The 15,006-nt window shown below is 44.1% G+C and overlaps 1 protein-coding gene across 1 annotated transcript in view; it reads left to right on the forward strand.

The window, feature by feature from the left end:
* The first annotated feature begins 2,505 nt into the window (after positions 1 to 2,505).
* The window catches only part of TMEM201 (transmembrane protein 201), a 35,419-nt gene continuing 22,918 nt past the window's right edge, over positions 2,506 to 15,006 (forward strand). Inside the window, exons 1-2 of the mRNA XM_058161223.1 lie at positions 2,506 to 2,643; positions 14,543 to 14,663. Coding sequence (XP_058017206.1) covers positions 2,525 to 2,643; positions 14,543 to 14,663 — 240 coding nt within the window. The 5' untranslated portion in view covers positions 2,506 to 2,524. The remainder of the gene's footprint in view (positions 2,644 to 14,542; positions 14,664 to 15,006) is intronic.

Here is a 15,006-nt window from a genome sequence, read left to right on the forward strand (position 1 = left end):
TTGAGAATAGAATGGACACCACACGGTGATCCCCAAAGTCCGGAAGCTTTACCAGGAAATAAAAAACACCCCCGAGGCAGGGAAACGGGGAAGCTATTTTTATATTGGTGCCAAGTAGGGAAACTGGGTTGTTATGGGAAAAAGAGGAGGATGGAAGGTTGCATGGGATATGTTTGCCGTTTCGAGATTGGTTAAAAAAATAATAATAATAAAGGCAGAATACAAATAATAAAAAAGAATGAATGAATGCCTAATTAAAGAGGAAGAGGCATAGGAAAGGTGGATAAAGATTAACAGAATGGGAAGGGACCTTGTAGGTCATCTAGTCCAACCCCCCGCCCAAGCAGGAGACCCTACACCATTTCTGATAGATGGCAGTCTCTTCTTGAAAGCTTCCAGTGATGAAGCTCCCACAACTTCCGAAGGCAACTTCTGTTCCGCTGGTTGATTGTTCTCAGAAAATTTCTCCTTATTTCCAGGTTGAATCTCTCTCCTTGTTCAGTTTCCATCCATTGTTTCTTGTCTGGCCTTACGGGTGCTTTGGAAAATAGCTTGACTCCCACCCCACTCTCTGTGGCAGCCCCTCAAATACTAGAACCCTGCTATCATATCTCCCTTGGTGGGCTATTTTCTACCTGTCTAAATTCCAGATTGGGACTGAACAGCGATCAAGGAAGACAAAATATGCAGCAGTGGCCAAAATTGTGGAAACTTTTTGGGAAAAGTGTGTTTTTTGAGGTTTGATGGCTAACACCACTTTTTTTGGGGGGGAGTTTCAAGATAATCCTATTCCACTGCTGGAATGGCCTGGGAATAGCCCAGACCTTAACCCAATTGAAAATCTATGGCGCCAACTAAAGAAACTTGTTAGTCAGAAGCGACCCAGCAATAAAACCCAGTTAATAGAAGCCATCATTTGATCTTGGCTTCACATGATAACAGCTGCAGAACTCAAACTTGGTTCACTCCATGGGAAGACATTGTAAGGCCATCATTCATGCTAAAGGTTACCCAACTAAGGATTAACTGACATGATCATTTTTGCATCTCTCGTTTTTTCTACGTGTTGCATTTTTCTTTTTTTTTAAATTTGCATTTATATCCCGCCCTTCTCCGAAGACTCAGGGCGGCTTATATTGTGTTAAGCAATAGTCTTCATCCATTTGTATATTATATACAAAGTCAACTTTTATTGCCCCCAACAATCTGGGTACTCATTTTACCTACCTTATAAAGGATGGAAGGCTGAGTCAACCTTGGGCCTGGTGGGACTTGAACCTGCGGTAATTGCAAGCAGCTGCTGTTAATAACAGACTGCATTAGTCTGCTGAGCCACCAGAGGCCCTATATACTGTCTATACCTCCTTATACTGTCACTGCTATTCTAACATGTCATGACTGCGTGACGTTCTTGATTCAATTATCTTTTCCCATGGATATATCGTTTTATGGTACTATTCCAACAACAACAAAAAAGGGTTATTAGCTAAAAGGTTTCCACAATTTTGGCCACTACTGTCTTATGTCCCCAAACGCACTGTAGAAGACGATCTTGAGGCGGGGAGGGGGGGGGGAAGGGGATCCCCATTATTTTGCAAATGAAGGAGTTTCGATCCACACACATCCCCCCCCCCCGAGGCGGGCTTTCAAAGCGTGATCGTTCCCCCGTGGCGAAAAGCACGACTTTGTCCGTCCGTCCCCCCCCACTTCGCCCTTTTTTCTCTTTTTTTTTTAATCCTCGCGCGTTGGTGGACTCGGTTCCTCTCGCCTCCCGGCACGACGCTGCCCTTTCACGAGGCGGCCCTCGAGCCTCCCCCGCCGCCCACCTTCCCATTCTCCCCCCCTCCCCGCCTTCCGCTTATATAAAAGAAACCGCGGCTTGCAGCGGAGACCGAGCGGACGGCGTGGCTTAAGAAAGAAGCCGTACAAGCCCGATCCCCGCCAAGAAAGAGCCCGGGATCGCGGGAGCGTGCACGTGGTGGGTGGGTGGGTGGGTGGTTGGGTGCGGACCGTGGTGTGACCCTGTAGAATATAGATCCCCTCCGTTAGATCCATCCATGCCTAGAGGGAGGATCCGGGCTCGGTGGAAGAGGCGGAGCCGCGGAAGGTCAACCCGAGGGAAGGAGGGGGAAAAGCCGCTGATCCCAACCAGCCGCTGCCGCCGCCGCCGCCGCTGGATTTCCCCCTTGGAACGTTCGCCCCCAGGCGGCCGCGCGATTGGCTGCCCGGCGTTCTAACACCCCCGCCCCCCCGCTGGGAGAGCGGCGACTCAACGTTCCAAAGGGGCGCCGAACGTTCTAAAAAGGAAAGTCAACGTTCCATCCGCGCGGCGCTTCGGTTACACGCGGGGATTCTTTTTTTTTCTTCGTTTTTTTCCCCCCCCCCGCCAGCACGAGGAAGAAGGAGACAGCGGACCTCCCTTTTTTCCCCCTTTCTTTTTTCCCCCCCTCCTCTCCTTCTCCATCCGCGATTCGGTTTCTCTTTCCTTTTTTTTTAATTCCCTCCATTCCTTTCCACCCCCACCATGGAAGACGTCGGCGCCTTGGTGGCGGCTTACTCCCGCGGCCTGGCCGGGGGCCTCGGCGTGACCGTGTGCGCCGCCGCCGCCGCCGGCGGAGTCTTGCTTTATAAAATCGCGCGAAGGTAAGAAGAAGGCCGAGCCCTGGCTTTGTATATTGCTTCTCCCGATGGGAGGCTATTTGTTGGGTGGGTGTGACCCTCGGCGAGGCCCAGAGGCTGATTTGCCCTTCTTACGGCTTGGTACGGGACGTGGGGGGGGGGGACGCCTGTCTTAACCTCCCCGTTTGATTTCATCATCTCCCCTCCCCTCCCCATTCCTCCACTTCGCGCGCTTATCAAAAGCTAAAAAGTTTGGGGGGATGGGTATCTCGCAGACGTGGGGGGGGGGGGCAGCAGACCCCGGGATGTACTCGGAGGTGTTGCCCCCCCCCACGGCCCCTTGGCTCCAAAGGCGAGGCAAGGGGGGGTGTCTTTTAAGGGGGAGAAATGGGAGCTTTGCAGCCTGCCCAGCCCACGTGCCTTGAGCATGGGAGTGCAGCCCTTCCGGGTTCAACTTTGCACAAGCCGAAGGTGTGCATGTGTATATTATGTATGTATGTGCCTGCCTGCCTGCCTGGTGAATTCAAAGTAGCTTGGAGGGAAATCTCAGCTGAAATGGCCAAAGATAGATAGGTAGGTTCGGTAGGTAGGTAGATATGGTAGATAGATACGGTAGGTAGATGGATAGGATAGATGGATAGGCTAGAATTAGATAGTAGGTAGGTAGATACAGTACATAGATAGGGTAGGTAAGTAGGTAGATAGATAGGATAGGATAGGATTAGATAGGTAGATACGGTAGATAGGGGTAGGTAAGTAGGTAGATGGCGAGGATAGGCTAAGATTAGATAGGTAGACATGGTGTACAGTAGGTACATAGGTAGATGGCTAGGCTAGGATTAGATAGGAAGATAGATATGGTATACAATAGGTTGGTAGGTAGATGGATAGGCTAGATAGATAGGAATGGATAGGTTTAATACGGTAGGTAGGTAGGTAGATGGATAGGAATAGATGCTAGGTAGGTACCCTGTTTCCCCCCGAAATAAGACATCCCCTGATACCAAGGCCAATCGGGCTTTAAGGCAATAAGGCCAACCGCTTATTTCAGAGTTCAAAAAAATATAAGACAGGGTCTTATTTTTCGGGAAACTAGGTAGGTAGATGGATTGGATAGGATAGGGATAGGTAGGTAGGTAGATGAATAGGATAGATGGATAGAGATAGATGGATAGGATAGGATAGGATAGGATTAGATAGAATAGGATAGATATGGTAGGTAGATGGATAGGATAGGATTAGATAGATAGGTACCGTGTTTCCCCGAAAATAAGACCCTGTGTTATATTTTTTTGAACCCTGAAATAAGCACTTGGCCTTATCGCCATGCGCTCAAAAGCCCATTTGGGCTTATTATCAGGAGATATCTTATTTTGGGGAAAAACAGGGTAGGTAGGTAGATACGGTAGATAGATACGGTAGATAGGTAGGTGGATAGGATAGATGGATAGGATAGGAATAGATAGGGTAGGTAGATGGATAGATAAGGTAGGTAGATGGATAGGATAGATGGATAGGATAGGATAAGAAAGAAAGATAGAGAGATAGATAATAGAATAGAATAGAATAGAATAGAATAGAATAGAATAGAATAGAATAGAATAGAATAGAATTTTTTATTGGCCAAGTGTGATTGGACACACAAGGAATTTGTCTTGGTGCATATGCTCTCAGTGTACATAAAAAGAAAAGATATGTTCATCAAGGTACAACATTTACAACACAATTGATGATCAATATATCAATATAAATCATAAGGATTGCCAGCAACAAGTTATAGTCATACAGTCATAAGTGGAAAGAGATTGGTGATGGGAACTATGAAACGATTAATAGTAGTGCAGATTCAGTAAATAGTCTGACAGTGTTGAGGGAATTATTTGTTTAGCAGAGTGATGGCCTTCGGGAATAGATAGATAGATAGATAGATAGATAGATAATTGATTGATAGATAGATAGACAGACAGACAGACAGACAGATCTCACACGCATATACACACTCAACAAACACACCCAAGCTGCAGTAATCATCCCTTTGGGATAAGTTAGCAAATTTGTGGCCCGCCTTCCAGGGGGGTCGTAAGGAACATTAGAATCTTGAGCTGTGCTGTCCAGTCTGGTATGCCCCAAAAGGCCACATTCTTGCCGGAAACCAAGTTCCTGGAGAAGCAGATGTTATGGTGTGAGATTGTTCACGTGCAAAGGCAGTGCTACACAACTTTGCTATGGATTTTTGTTTTATTTAAGCTGGGTTTCTGGAGGTCACGTTGGGTCTTTCGGGATAGGAGACCACGAGGAAATCCAAGGGCAGCAGGGCCAACGGAGGTGGGCAAAAAAGGGGGATGCCAATCTGAATGAAGTTTCCTTGATTTAACTTACGTATTTATTGTTACAAATACACACTACCTTTTCTCTGTCACTGTTCACCTATTTTATCCTCGCCACAACCCTCGGAGGTAGGCTGGTGGAAGGGGGGTGGTTTTGTGTAACCCATTTTGTGCAATCCCAGTGAATATATACCGTATTTTTTGGCGTATAAGATGCACCTTTTTCCCCAAAGAAGAGGGTGAAAATCTGGGTGCCTCTTATACTCCGAATGTAGCCCCACCCAGCTTCTCAAACTGAGGTTTCAGAGGCTGAAAGAAGCTTCCGAAAAAAAGCCCCCAAATAGAACTTCCGAAAAGAAGCCCCCAAACAGAGCTTCAGAAAAAAAGCCCCCAAACAGAGCTTCAGAAAAGAAGCTCCCAAACAGAGCTTCAGAAAAGAAGCCCCTAAACAGAGCTTCAGAAAAAAAGCCCCCAAACAGAGCTTCAGAAAAGAAGCCCCCAAACAGAGCTTCAGAAAAAAAGCCCCCAAGCAGAGCTTCAGAAAAGAAGCCCCCAAACAGAGCTTCAGAAAAGAAGCCCCCAAGCAGAGCTTCAGAAAAGAAGCCCCCAAGCAGAGCTTCAGAAAAGAAGCTCCCAAACAGAGCTTCAGAAAAGAAGCTCCCAAAAAGAGCTTCAGAAAAGAAGCCCCCAAACAGAGCTTCAGAAAAAAAGCCCTAAACAGAGCTTCAGAAAAAAAGCCCCCAAATAGAGCTTCAGAAAAGAAGCTCCCAAACAGAGCTTCAGAAAAGAAGCTCCCAAAAAGAGCTTCAGAAAAGAAGCCCCCAAACAGAGCTTCAAAAAAAAAGCCCTGAAATAGAGCTTCAGAGGCTTTTTTTCCTGAAGTTCTGTTTCGGAGGCTTTCAGAGGCAGAAAAAAGTTTTTTTCTGAAACAGAGTTTCAGAGGCAGAAAAAAAAAGCAAAAAAAAAAAAAAAGCAAGGCACAGAGCTCACAACCAAGGAACCTGTTGCTAAAATTCACCTCTGGGAACAGCTGATTGGGGGTATTCCGGGAGGCCCATCCACCTGCCAATCAGCTTTTTTCTTATTTTCCTCCCCCAAAACTAAGGTGCGTTTTATAGTCCGAAAAATATGGTATATAGTGTGCTGGATTGACATATTGCACTTAAGCAAGGCACACAAAGACAGACCAAGTTTTATCTGGTTACACAAAAGCAGTTGCAGTAATCCTTGACTTATGACCGCAACTGAGCCTGACGTTCCTTGCCACGTGTGTTAAGTGAACCACTGCAGTCACTAAGTGAGTTGTTAAATGAATCTGGTTTCCCCGTGGACTTTGCTTGTCAGAAGGTCTGCCAAAGGGGATCACGTGACCCCGGGATGCTGCGACCGTCATAAATATGAGTCAATTTGCCAAGCAAGTCTGAATTTTGATCTCGTGACCATGGAGATGCTACAACGGTCGCAAGTGTGAAAACTGGTCATAAGTCTTTTTTTCCCCCAGTACCGTTGTAACTTTGAGCCGTCACTAAATGAACTGTCCAGGATACCTGTATTAGATCTACTACTTTAAAATAATATTATAGTCGGGTGAAATCTACTTACCTTTCCTTACATTACTTCCTGGTTAAAACGGGTGGGCAGAGCTTTGCTCCGCCATTGCTACCGTATCACCGAACTACCGGCCACGATCGCTACCGCATCACGCGATCCGGTCTGATCTGGTAGCATTTCACCCCTGATTATAGTATATTATTAAAGTATTAAAATAATACTAATGTTTTGCTCGGAAGTTATTCCATATTTTAAGTCAGGGGTCCCCCAACCTTTCGGACCTCAGGGAATCACTAAATTCATAATTTTAAATCCCGCGGACCGCCAATATGATTTGCCTAATGAGCAGCTGGGTGGGCGTGGCTAGGTGGTCACGTGACTGGGTGGGCATGGCTGGGCCAACTCGATGTCACTCACATCCAGGGGTGCCTCGTCGGCCTCTACTCACCCCTCCCCTGCCAGTCACTCCTTGCCTCCCCACCCGGGCTCCTTAGGGCCCCAACAGGAAGCAGTTGTTGGAGCTAAGCAGCCACCACGAGAAAGAGTTGGCAAAACAGCTCAATTCAAATTGGATCTGACCAAGAAGGAGGGTCAGCAGAAACACCTCACTGAGGACTAGGAACATAGGCTTTCCAAGCGGAGGGAAGATCTGCCGGAATGCAAGACCAGGTACCGGCGCCTGGTGGCTCAGCGGGCTGAGATGGTCAGCCGGTTCCAGCCCATGATGCAGTCCCACTGGAACGAGGCCCTCCGGCTCTTCGCCACCAGCGGCACTTCCCTCCAGCCTTCGCCCAAAGCCCCATACCAGGAGACCGAAGCAGACCCCAAGTCGGAATTTCTGCCCCCCTCCGACCCACACAAAGAGACCCCGAAGGGGGAGACTCTCTGCAGCAACACAAACCTTCATTGCACGTATCCGGCCCAGGGGGCGTAGTTTGAGGACCCCCGATTTAGTGCAATATAAAAAAAGGCAAATAATTTTTCTGCGGACCACCAAAAATTTTCTCGTGGACCACTGGTGGCGACCACTGTCTTAAGTGATTTGCGATTTTGAAAAAGGGATAACTCCGATTTATTTTTTTTACAAGACCGTTGAACAGTCAAAAGTGCTTCAAATATTTCTGCAGCAATTGTCATATTTTTTTTAAAAAAAGGACCCAAAGACACTTGACATATTTCTTCCTCTAAAGCAGGGGACCTTGGTCCCTTTAAGACTTGTGGACTTCAACTCCCAGAGTCCCTCAGCCAGCAAAGCTGGCTGAGGAACTCTGGGAGTTGAAGTCCACAAGTCTTAAAGGGACCAAGGTTGGAGACCCCTGCTCGAAAGTATCGGAGGACCCATCATCCCTCGCCCCCTGGGCTGGGGACAACGGAGGGCATAACCCAAATTCGCCTGTGCTGAATTTTCCCTAGAGAATATTAAAACGTTGAGCAGAGCCGTGGGGCTTCAATCAACTGGAGGTGGACTTTATGGGGGAAAACATATTAGTATTTTTCTTGCTTTTGAGGAATAAAAAATGGTCGGTTCAGAGGGGAGAAAATTTGGGGGATGGGAGTGAAACAATTTTTGTGAAAAAATTAAACCAAACGCGGGGGGAGGCAGCGTGGGGCTGACAACATCTCTTAGGAATGTGATAAATTGCTGAGTTTCAAGCAAGTTTGTTTTTTTTCCCTATAGAAGCATTTTTTTTTGTTTCTGTCGATTAGCCTGAAATTGGGCAATTAATATTTTTTTCACACCCTTCCGAAAGCAGAACATACAAATAATACAAAACAAAAGGTTTGTTTTGTTTTCTTGAATTAAAACGAAGTCTGGGACCTGCTATGGATTTTTTTTCCCAAAAAAATATCTTTTTGCACTAATGTGATGGCTTACCACTGCTACGAGTTTCTCCATGAACTGGACATAACAGGGGTGCGACGGTTAGCCTCCGAGGGAACTGCAAATCTGCTACATGGATTTGGGTCTACCTCGGTTTGAGAATGCGAGTAGTCCTGGACTGAACAACCGTTCATTTAGCGGCCCTTTCAAAGTTACAACCACCCTGACAAAAGTGACTTAACGACCGTTTTTCGCACTTATAACCGCTGCAGTGTCCCCTTTGATCGGGTGTTCAAAATTGGACCGTTTAGCCACCGTCAATTGATGACGTTTTGCAGGGTCGTTTTGCAAGTTTCGGACAAGCCAGGTCACGATTCACGTAACAACTGTGCGACGGATTTAACGAAACCTGGGTCAAGGGGTGAGTAGAGTAGAGGCTGGCGAGGCGCCCCTTGACGTGAGTGACATCGAGTTGGCCACGCCCACCCCGTCACATGACCACCTGGCCACGCCCACCCAGCCAGTCATTAGGCAGATCGTATTAGTGGTCCGCAGGATTTTAAAATATGAATTTAGTGGTCCCTGAGGTCTGAAAATTTGGGGACCCCTGATATAAACAGAGGCATAGCATCAAAATCACGTGAAGTATTAATCCCGTTTTATAAGGCCACACCTGGAATACCGCATTAGTTTTGGTCACCACTAAAAAAGATGTTGAGACTTTGGGGGGGGGGGGAAACGTGCATAGAAGAGCAACTACGATGATTAAGGAGCTGGAGACAAAAACATATGAAAAATTATTGCAGGTAGTGATGGGTTGCCACCAGATCGGGCAAACCGGTAGTTTGCCACCGGATCGGGCAAAACCCCCCCCCCGGTGCTATGCCGTCCTATTTAGCCACGTTTTTTAAACTGCATGCAGGCGAGCCACACACGGGCGAGCAAAGTGTGTGCGGAAGGCCACGCGCATGCGTGGAAGGCGAGTGCGTGCGCGCGCGCTCACATTTTCAATGCTGGATGAACCGGTTGCTAATTCGTGTGCCACCGACCTCAGTGGTCCTTTCAACTCAAGAAACGGATCTGATTTAATCCGACTTTTGCAGACTACAGAAAAGAAGTACTAAGGGTGAACATGATAGCAGTATTCCAGTATTTGGGGGGCCGCCGCATAAGAACAGGGGGTCAACTTATTTCCCAAAGCAGCAGTAGGCAAGACAAGAAACCATGGATGGAAACTAATCAATGGAGAGAAGCCATCTGGAATTAAGAAGAAACTTCCTAACCGTGGGGGGGGGGGATTATTATTATTATTATTATTTATTTATTTATTTATTCGATTTTTATACCGCCCTTCTCCCGAAGGACTCAGGGCGGTGTACAGCCAAAAGTAAAAACAATACAATATACAATATACAATTAAAATACAAATTAAAAAATTTATTTTATAATTGGCCTAAAAAACTTTAAAATATATAAAACTAAAACCCCTTAAAATTAATAATAGAAAATTTAAAATCAATAAAATTTAAGCCAGCCCCGCGCGAATGAAAAGATGTGTCTTCAGTTCGCGGCGGAAGGTCCGAAGGTCAGGTATTTGGCATAAACCCGGGGGAAGCTCGTTCCAGTGTGTGGAAGCCCCCACAGAGAAGGACCTTCCCCTGGGGGCCGCCAGCCGACATTGCTTGGCGGACGGCACCCTGAGAAGTCCCTCTCTGTGAGAGTGTACGGGTCGGTGGGAGGCATGCGGTAACAGCAGGTGGTCCCGTAAGTACCCAGGCCCTAAGCCAAAAAGATTAACCTGTGGAACAGCTTGCCACCAGAAGTTGTGGGTGCTCCATCACTGAAGGCTTTTAAGAAGAGAATGGACAGCCACCCGTCTGATATGGTATAGGGCAGGAGTCTCCAGATTCGGCAAGCGTAAGACTTGTGGACCTCAGCTCCCAGAATTCCCCAGCCAGCATGATTTTAGCTGAAGAATTCTGGGAGTTGAAGTCTACAAGTCTTAAACTTGCCGAGTTTGGGGACCCCTGGTGTAGGGTCTCCTGCTTGAGCAATGGGTTGGACTAGAAGACCTCCAAGGTCCCTTCCAGCTCCGTTCTGATTGCTTACTTTTAACTGCAGGAAGGAAACTCATAAAATCGGGCAAATCTCACTTAACAGCTGTCTCTATTGGCAGTGGAAATGTTGAGCTCTGTTGCAGTTGTAAATCGAGGATTGTTTGTAAGCAGAAGTTGAGGGGTTTCTGGTTGATATTAGCAGTTGGCCGGTCAGGATAGGGAGATGCCAAAAATAGTTTGCGGAACAATTGGCTATTTCTGAGACACCTGTCTATCTAATACCCAGTTTGTTAGCGCATTGCAAAGAACAAATTAATATTTGGGTTCTGCTTTATAAGAAGCTGAATCGGCTGATCGGGCTTAGCTTGGAAAAAAAAAGACTTAATTTATCTATAGCTGTTTATGGCTTATTCAAAAGATAGCTCATCTTTCTATTATTTTCTCATGTGTTTTACTGGGTCCCGTAAAAAGGAAATGCATTAAACTTTGAGGAGGCAAGATCCTTTATTTTCTGTATTTGCAGTTCAAAAGTTGGAAGAAACCCTTGTGTACAAAATAGGATTTTTCTAACACGCAGCCAAGACGCTCTCAGAAGTTTTTTAAAGTTCTTTTAATATTTGCATGGGTTTTTTTTATTGATGGGGTTGGGAAGGTTCTTCTGACTAGCTCAACAATTAATATAAAATTAATATAAAATGTAAAAATTAAAACTAAACTGACTCATTTAACCCTTAAAGAAATGACTTGACTTGAAGGATCAGTGATATAACGAAGATTAGGTTAACTTGGTTAAATAAATAGTAGGTTAATTACTGTTATTAACATTAATATAATTGATACTAATGCAATGAATATTGTTGTAAACACTTCGGTTATTATTTCCTAAAATGATTTGTACCCAGACAACACACTGTTCAATTGAAACGGGAATTTTTGTATGTTTAAAAAATAATACCATTATGAATGTATCTTTTCTTTTATGTACACTGAGAGTATATACACCAAGACAAATTCCTTGTGTGTCCAGTCACACTTGGCCAATAAAAAATTCAATTTTTATCTATTCTATTCTATTCTATTCCCGAAAGAAAAAAAGGAAGGAAGGAAGGAAGGAAGGAAGGAAGGAAGGAAGGAAGGAAGGAAGGAAGGAAGGAAGAAAGAAAAAAAAGACTTGACAGTTTCCCTAACTCAGGGGTCTGCAAACTTGGCTCTTTTAAGACTTGTGGACTTCAACTCCCAGAATTCCTCAGCCAGCAGAGTCTTAAAGTTGCCAAGGTTGGAGATCCCTGAGCTACAGAACCAAAAACTTACTATGAAAGCCGGCTGGAATAAAAATTGGAATAATTCACCAATTTGCTGGAAGTGTAACAAAGGTCTATGGAACATACTATCATTTTTGGTGGACATGTCCGGCCGCAAAAAAAAATATTGGGCCAAAATTTAAAAAATGGAGAGAAAAAATAACGGACCAACCGATGGATTGGAAACCAGACACATTCTTGTTAGGAATATTTACCAGACATTATACCAAAGACATAAAATAATCTTACATATAACAGCCGCAAGAATTTGATACACACAAAATTGGAAAAAAGGAAATAACACCAACAGAGGAAGAACTGATAAAGAAAATCTTAGATTGTGCCAAGAAGGGTGAATTAACAAAAGAAATGGAAGAAAAAGAAGATGCAGAATATTACGTAATATGGGATCAAGGGTAAAAGCGGCTAGAGACTAGAAAAAATGAATAGTGATGAAAGAGGAAGAAACAATAAGTGCAAGATGTTTGTAAGATAGTGTATAAAATGTACAAATTTAATATTATCAGTGATAGGATTTATAGAGTAATAAGGGATAATGGGACAAGAAAGATATCAATATTCTATTTTTAAAGTTCTAGGCTAATTATAATAAGTTTTTTAACTTGCATTTTAAATTGTATACTGTAGTGTCTGTATTTTATTGTTGCCTGTACACCGCCCTGAGAAGGGCGGTATAAAAATCAAATAAATAAATAAATAAATAAATAAATAAATAAATAAATATTATAAAGGGAATTGGGAGAAAATGTAAACGTTAGGAGATCACGGCTACGAAACAGTTGTAAAAAGGAAATGTATGTTGTGTGTTGTGTTATTAGAAAAAGAAAAGAAAGCCAGCTGGGTATCACCGAGGAAGTGGGAGACAAGGGGGAGGGTTCTTTACCCCACAGCAAGAGTCAACAGCTGTACCCCCAGGGCAGAGCCACATGGGAACCCCCCCCCTGCCATTTGCTGCCACCTGCTAAGGCAGAAGTCCAGCAGCTCCTGACACCCAACCCTGGTTTCTAGGGAGATTGGCTTCCCCCATAGCTGGATGCGAGTTCTGCAGTTGTCAAAGGGGGGGACTGGGGGCTGCCCCCCTCCCCCTCCCCTTTATTTAATTAGCCTTAGCAGCTGGTCACACGTGTTGCACCAAGTGTTCATACTGGATTTTTATTTTCAACAACATTCTTCTTCTTCTTGTCCTTGCTGGTCTCTTATCTCTTCCCACTTATGACTGTAACCGTGTTGCTTGTATCTTTCAATTATATTGTTTTCATTTCTTTCCTAGTACGATTTGATAGCTTATTAGTAAGTGTTGTGTCTTTTTATTCTTGATTAATGTATTTTTTTTATGTACGCTGAGAGCATATACATTTAAGACAAATTCCTTGGATGTCCAATCACACTTGGCCAATAAAGAATTCTATTCTGTTCTATTTTATTTTATTCTATTCTATTCTATTCTATTCTATTCTATTTTCCTATTTCTTTATTCTATTCTATTTCTCTATTCTATTCTATTCTATTCTATTCTATTTTCCTATTTCTTTATTCTATTCTATTTCTCTATTCTATTCTATTCTATTCTATTCTATTCTATTCTATTCTATTCTATTCTATTCTATATTCCTATTTCTTTATTCTATTCTATTCTCCTATTTCTCTATTCTATTCTATTCTATTCTATTCTATTCTATTCTATTCTATTCTATTCTATTCTATTCTATTCTATATTCCTATTTCTCCTATTCTGTTGTATTCTATTTTATTCTATTCTATTTTCCTAGTTCTCTATTCTATTCTATTCTATTCTATATTCCTATTTCTTTATTCTATTCTACTCCTATTTCTATTCTATTTCTATTCTATTCTATTTTCCTAGTTCTCTATTCTATTCTATTCTATTCTATTCTATTCTATTCTATTCTATTCTATTCTATTCTATTCTATTTTATATTCCTATTTCTTTATTCTATTCTATTCTCCTATTTCTATTCTATTTCTATTCTATTTTATTCTATTCTATTCTATTCTATTCTATTCTATTCTATTCTATTCTATTCTATTCTATATTCCTATTTATTCTGTTCTGTTCTATTTGAGGGGGTATTCTCCCTAGACATCCCTCTTTTTGTCTTCTCCCTCAGTCTTAATCCAGAAAGGGGGAGGGGGAAAAAGGCTTCCTTTATTTTTATTTTTATTTTTTGCTTTTGGGCAGAAAGTAGGAAGAAGAACTTCTTCCCATCCAAGAGGCGGCAAAATATTGGGACGGGGTGGTGCCGCCTCATGGACCGGCCTAGTGAGACAGTTGCTAGGTAACCCCAAGATGCTTCCATCGCCCAGCAACGGAAACCCCTTCTGAAGAAGCAGGCAGGAAGTGGCAAGGTTACTAGGCAACCAGCAAAAAAAAACCAACCCGGCTGCTTCTGAAGCAGGCAGGAAGTGGCACGGTTGCTGAGCAACCAGCACATGGCTTTGCTCCATCTTTTCCAGCCAACAGGCCTTCCAGAATGCCTTTGTGCCATTTTTGGAGCAAAAGGTTCAATGCGTGGTGGACGATGGGTCCCATGGGTTAAAGTGAAGTCCAGTTTGGGGGTGGGGGGGGGCATGAAAAAAATAGGAATTGGGCCCTGCTTGTGAGACCCCACCCCAACCTAACAGAAGGACTGTGGCATAGCCTTACTTTGTGCAAAAATTGTGATTTAATTTATGGATGTGAAGGTGCAAAAACTCCTTCAGAAACGACTGCAGAATTGTCCAGCTTCAAAGTTGAGGGGGGGGATTGTCCCCCTACCTTTTTTTTTTTTAATGGCTCTTAATTTCTCCTTCCTGCTTCCCACCCATCCACCCACCCACCCACAGACCGAAGCCCACCCACACGACGGTCAACTGCTGGTTTTGTAACCAGGATACGGTGGTGCCTTACGGGAACCGCAATTGCTGGGATTGTCCGAATTGTGAGCAGTACAACGGATTTGAAGAGGTGGGCCTGGCGTCGATTGGGGTGGGCGGGTCCCTATTTGGGGGGGGGCGTCCTAGCGGGTTGGGCTCCTGGGTTTCTGCGCTCACCGACTTTTCTGCCCCTTTGCAACGTTAAGATTTTTAAAAATTAATCTAAATTAGTTTGATTTGCTTCGGGTGGGACGGAGACAAAGCCGGGAGAGGTACACAGGCGTGCTAATTTTTCTCTGTTGTGAAAAAGATTGAACTCCGTTGGAAGGGACCTTGTAGGTCATCTAGTCCAACCCTCCCGCCCAAGCCCCAGAAGAACAGAAAGAAAGGAGATATCGTAAATTAATTAATATGAGAGTTCCCCCAGCTATAAA

The sequence above is a fragment of the Ahaetulla prasina genome, chromosome 18, assembly GCF_028640845.1.
Source record: "Ahaetulla prasina isolate Xishuangbanna chromosome 18, ASM2864084v1, whole genome shotgun sequence".
Classification (NCBI taxonomy): Eukaryota; Metazoa; Chordata; class Lepidosauria; order Squamata; family Colubridae; genus Ahaetulla; species Ahaetulla prasina.